This window comes from Oryx dammah, unplaced genomic scaffold, assembly GCF_014754425.2.
Source record: "Oryx dammah isolate SB20612 unplaced genomic scaffold, SCBI_Odam_1.1 HiC_scaffold_12, whole genome shotgun sequence".
Classification (NCBI taxonomy): Eukaryota; Metazoa; Chordata; class Mammalia; order Artiodactyla; family Bovidae; genus Oryx; species Oryx dammah.
In genome coordinates, this window is record NW_024070196.1 from 2642609 (window position 1) to 2648608 (window position 6000).

Here is a 6000-nt window from a genome sequence, read left to right on the forward strand (position 1 = left end):
ACTGTATTTGAGGGGGCTTCCCTGGTAGCTCAGTTGGTAAAGAATTCACGTGCAATGCAGGAGACCCTGGTTCGGTTCCTGAGTTGGGAAGATACACTGGAGAAGGGATAGGCTACCCACTCCAATATTCTTGGGATTCCCTTGTGGCTCAGATAGTGAAGAACCTGCCTCCAAGGAGGGAGACCTGGGTTCAGTCTCCGGGTTTGGAAGATCCCCTGTAGAAGGGAAAGGCTACCCACTCCAGGAGTCTGGCCTAGAGAATTCCATGGACTGTATATGTATACTCCATGGAGTCACAGAGTCAGATAGGACTGAGCGACTTTCACTCTCACTCACATTTGAGGAATTCCAGGAACCAGCAGCAACCTCTTGGCTGGAACTTGCTTGGAACAATCTAATACTTGAAACATGCAGGACATCAGTAACACAGCACCTCTCCCCCTCTAAAAGCACAGCACTATTACCAGCTGATCCACCCTGAGCCACCCAGTGAAACTCGGCAACCTTTCTTTAAAGGAGACCGCACAGGAAAAGGCACAGCTCATCAAAGCCCAATGCTAACAGAAGGAACAAGCACACCAAAGCACTGCCAACAGTATTCAACCTATTCCTAACCTGCCTTGTGGCAATATGTCACTTTCCGGCTGCCTACTTTAAAGACCTCTGAAGGTCTGATGTTTGTTTTCTTATTAAAGATTTCTAGACTTCGGATTTCTGATTCTTTCATTTCCTTGAATTCTCTTTTCCTGCTTAGCTGCCTCTTAACTTAGGCTTCATTCTTATTTCTAGTCAATCACAGTTTGTGTGCTACTATCTATGGACAAGGCCTCTGGCCTGTGTATGAAACTCAAAATTTGGCTTGCATTTGGATCTTGGCTTTTATCTCTGATGATGGACTGAAACTGAAAAATAAAACAGAAACTGTTCAATTTTTTATTATAAGCAGTTTTGATATACGTTGATAAAATCTGTAATAGAAGACTAAAGCAAACTGTCTGTGCCCTCTAAGAACTTCATTCCTTGACATTAACTGTATCCCTAATGAACATAAGCAAGTTGGAAATACTATAATTGAACAGGGGTTGTCTTTGGGAACTACAGGTGAATAGGAATTAACTATGGCCCTAGGACTCAAGTGAAAACATCTTAATAACAGAATTTACAAGTAGATGGGTAAACTATGTCTAAATAGAAAATCTGACAAACTAAAAAACAAATGTTTTAAGAATCTTGCAGATTTAAATTTGTAAAGAAAATGAATAGACATAGAAATAAAATATGTTTCAAATACAAGTATCTTGCTCAGCAACTGAATGCCAAACATTCCACTTTGAAAGAATAATTTGATCCATTTTCTCTAAGAACACTGTTCATCATTTGCTATCCACCTAATTTTATCTTTAACTCAGACTGTCTTTATTAAAAGGAAAACTGAAGGGTCCTATTGAGTTGGCCAGAAAGTTTGTTTCCGTTTTTCTCTATCATCATACAGGCTTCCCAGGTGGCACCAGTGGTGAAGAACCCGGCTGCCAGTGCAGGAAACCTAAGAGACGCAGGTTCTACCCCTGGGTGGGGAAGATGCCCTGGAGGAGGTCATGGCAGCCCACTCCAGCATTCTTCCCTGGAGAATCCCATGGGCAGAGGAGCCTGGTGGGCTACAGTCCATGGGGTGGCAAAGAGTTGCCATGACTGCAGTGACTTCAGCACATATACACGCATCATCGTACAGAAAAACTCAAACTTTCCGGCCAACCCAATGTTTTGTACATTAACTGAAATCACATCTAAGACTTAATTAACTTAGATGATTGCAAAATTTCCAAATTCCAAACTAATAATTGAGAACACTGCTGATAAGTTTCTTGTAGGGAACCTCCCTTCAGCCCTAAAATTCTGACTCCACGTCCAAATCAGAATCTCCTAAAAATATTTGTAATACCATGGGAGTGGCCATGATACATAAGCAAGTTTATAATGAGGTACAAAAATTACTCTCCCTTTAACAATGATTTTCCTTTTTGATTTCCTCTCCTTAACAAATCTGAGAACATATAACAGATGCAATCTTCAGTAATATACAACTATATAACAAATAAATTTTAAGCTATGACTGACAATTATAATCAAGAACAATTATAATCCTTAGTAGGAGACCTTTCCATTCTACTGTAACTTTCAATAAGCCAGTATTATTCTAATAAATATTATTTTAAACACAAAGTAATAACCAACTGAAATCTACAGCTGCATTAAAAAATGAAACAGACTAGTGCAAGGGGAGGACAGTCAGGAGAGACTAACACAGATCAGTAAAAAACAGCAGAAGGAAGACACCAGAGTGATGTCACATCTCTTTCTTCGCAAGGCCAAATATTTAGTTAGCATATGGCCCAAAGTGTGTCTTAATTACCCCTCAAATGCTTTAGAGAAACTTTTTTAAAAGCATGAAATTAAAGAGAATGGTCATAAACATCTCTTAATGATGCTTCTTGTTTTTCATGAGTAATAACGACAGATTTCCAGATTGGTAAGCATAAGGTATGTCTACACATGACCCATCTGAAATGCTTCTGATTTTAAGCCTAAGCCTGCTCTCAAAAAAAGATTATCATGTAGACTTCACCACGGATGTAGAAACATTCTTATAAACTGGTTTAAGTAATAAATACTGCAACTTATACAGAAATTATTTCAAATGAGGATTAGTCACTAGAAAAACAGTAAATTGATAAGAGAGTGAACTCTCAGTAAATCAAAACCAAATGTTTCCCCCAGTAAATAATAAATAAAAAACTAAATATAGGAAGACTCAAACAGAAATCTCAATAAAATCTAGCATGAGTTCACAAAACTGAGGTAAAATTTATGTTAAATACTCACCACTAATGTTGAGTTCAAACAAAATAAATTTATAAATAATCTACAATAATATTCTCTAATTTCGTATTATACTATATTGTTTAAAGTACTTATAAACTTACCCAAATGAAGTAATGTAAACTGGGCCGCCAGTTCCTTTGCATCTTCTAACGTAGTACAGAGTTTGTCTGGCATGAAGTAACTCTGGGATCCATTTGCAATAGCAGGAATGATGATTTTATATACCAAGAGTACTTTCCCATCTTGACTTGTTGTTGAATATAAATAATATTCTGGTGGTCCCCAATTATTTTTGTTGCAGTAATAATCCAAATGCATTACTGCAGAATTGAAATGATTGGATTTTAAAGCATACATACTAATTGGAGTAAGCTTTGTTCCAGGGAAAAACGGGTAAGTGCATCTTTCAATTTCAGGGGTGCTTGGGCTATGCTGGCCATTGAGACGAGCTGGAAGAGTTGGCGGCTTGCCTAGAATTTTGGGGTGACTCTCTTCTTTGTTAGCAAACACAATCAGGTTTTCAGAATTGGGGCTAATCTGACCATTAAGATGCTGTCTCCAAGTGTTTTCTTTATTTACAGGTTTTGCCAGTGTTACCTCAATACTTGCTCCATCAATGCATTTTCCATTCATTACTGACATGGCAGCCACTGCATCTTCTCGGTTGAAAAAGTGAACAAAAGCATAATCTCTAAGTTTCTTTACTCGCTCAACTGTACCAGGTTTGAATTTATTGAATTCTGCTTTAATTGTTTCCTCAGTAGTTGAGATCATTAAATTTCGTACATAGAGAACTTTAACTCTCTGCATGGTTTCCTCATCAACCTCTTTCTCTGGGTCAGCCCAATCCACCTGAATGGTATGGCCCCACAGTTGGAAGGTTCCTGTAAAAAAATAAATTAATTTGAAGACAATTCAATCAAAATCAAAAATAAGTAAAACTGTTCCTCCAAAGAAAGAGAAACTCAAATACACATAGTGTTTTTGGTAAAGTATTAGTTTCCTATTCACACAAGTTTTTACTAAGGTGAACTGAGACAGACTTACAGTGAAATTAATTTTGAGAGTCAAAAGAACAAATACAATTCAAAGACAGACCTTTACTAGAAGGATTAGGTACTGTCCTTTTTATTTTTATCAAACAACAACCAAGAGCTAAACAAAACTGTATACCTTCAGTAAATCGGTAAACTGTTAACAAATGACTCATTATATAGGATCATATTCTTTCAGAATCATTTGTTTTACTTTCTTAATTTCTATTCCTCTTCAAGGGCACTACATATTTTCATAAATTGATCTATGAGGTACTGCTATTTTTTCAAATGTATAGTAAGGTTAACACAGAAAAATAGCCTTTGAAAAAGGATAAATTTACCTGGAATTAGTTTCCTCCTGGCCATAGCAGCAGCTCTGTGAGATTCATACTCCACAAACGCAAAGCCACGATTTTTGGTCTTATCCGTTGCACTTGGGTAGACAATGACATCTACGACTCCTTCTGTCACTTTCTTCATTTCATCCAAGATTTCCTCTTTCTTCTTTTCTTTTGGAATAGCTCCAATAAATAATCTGCAATTATCCAAGCTTACACACACACCAATAAATTTCCCTGGTCTAATTTCATAATTATTAAGAATTCTAATGGCTAACTGGGCTTCTTCTTTTGTAGTATACATCACAAAAGCGTAACCTCGATTTTCACCACTAAATTCCATCATAAGTCGAAATTCATATATTTTCCCAGCTCTTTCAAATACAGGAACTAACTCATCTTCATACATATCACGAGGTATTTTTCCTACAAAAACTTCACAGCCTCGAGGCGGAGGTGGACCTTCCCAACCTGAAAGACAAAAATAGACAAATTCTAATAAGGTATTTATGTTTACTATTCAATAATTCATTCCACAGACTTACTGTGAGCCTTCTATATGCCATGCACTATTATACATATTGGGGATACAACAATGAACAAACTAGAAGCCTCCTTCCTTCATGAAGCTTATATTCAATAGAAAAAGAAGACAATGAGTAGTGAGTGCTATGAAGCAAAATAAAGCCACAGAAGGGTTGATATTTTTGGTAATCAGGTACATCTTTTCTAAGCACATGAGGTTTAAGCAGAGACCTGAATCAAATGAAGGAATGAGCCTTGAGAATATATCAGAAAAAAGAAAAGCAAGTGCTTTTTATATTAATTATATTAGAACAGCACACAGCAAGAAGGTTTGTATGGGAAACCCATAGTTGAGGGAGGAGTAAAATGACAGGCAAAGCAGCCATCACTGCCGTTAGAGGCCACGATTCTCGTTTAAGTCTCACAGAAAGTTAACTGGAGGGTTTTGAGCGAGGAAGCTGTACTGGCTATTGGTAGAAAGGCAAAACGTTATATCTAATAATCTGCTTGCATCTAGCATGACCACCACTCCCCTACTTGTTACTCTTTCTGATTCCTCCCCAAATGCCCTCCCCTTTCATAGCTAGAGCCCACTTTCCCCACTGACCTAATCCTGACTTATTTCTTAACTGCTACTTAAACCAACAGTAGAATGTTCAGGGAAAGACATGCATAACAAGTATAATCTACCTCCTCTCCTTCACAACAGTAAAAATGACTGCTGAAGTCTTAAAGCGGTTTCAAGGAAAGAGCTATTTGTTTGGAATACTTGTGGAGATATATATCTAATGTAAATGACTGCATTAAACATCCAATTTTTTTAACATAAAAAAACCCCACACCTGGAGGTGGACCACCGAACTTTCTTTGCCCATTTTCTTGAACCATGTTGTATCCAGTCTTTTCCATCAAAGCAAGCAGCGCCGCTTCATTCTGAGTACCAGTCCGCACTTTGCTGCATCCGTTTGTCCCATCTACAGTTTCTTCACTCATGGCTGCAGCTCCTAAAGCAAAGTTTAAGAGAAGTGTTATGACATGGAGCTCCAGGAGGAACCTATGAAGCATTTCTCTGAGACGCAAAAAACCAAGAATAGTTGTGGCTGCTACATTCAGAGACCACTGAAGCCTTGGCCCCAAAGTTCTTCCCTACAGGGGAAGCTGGAAACCTCTTTTAACGTCTCTAATCAGTTAAGCAGTACCTTTATAAGGCATAAGCTACA

At 37.7% G+C, this 6000-nt stretch overlaps 1 protein-coding gene across 2 annotated transcripts in view; it reads right to left on the reverse strand.

Moving 5' to 3' along the window:
* Positions 1-5773, reverse strand: part of RBM46 (RNA binding motif protein 46) — a 45290-nt gene extending 39517 nt beyond the window's left edge. For both annotated transcript variants that reach the window (XM_040251339.1, XM_040251340.1), the window contains exons 1-3: positions 5623-5773; positions 4259-4726; positions 2982-3764 (exon numbers count right to left, since the gene is read on the reverse strand). In XM_040251339.1, the coding sequence (XP_040107273.1) occupies positions 2982-3764; positions 4259-4726; positions 5623-5773 (1402 nt within the window). The remainder of the gene's footprint in view (positions 1-2981; positions 3765-4258; positions 4727-5622) is intronic.
* Between the last annotated feature and the right edge of the window lie 227 nt (positions 5774-6000).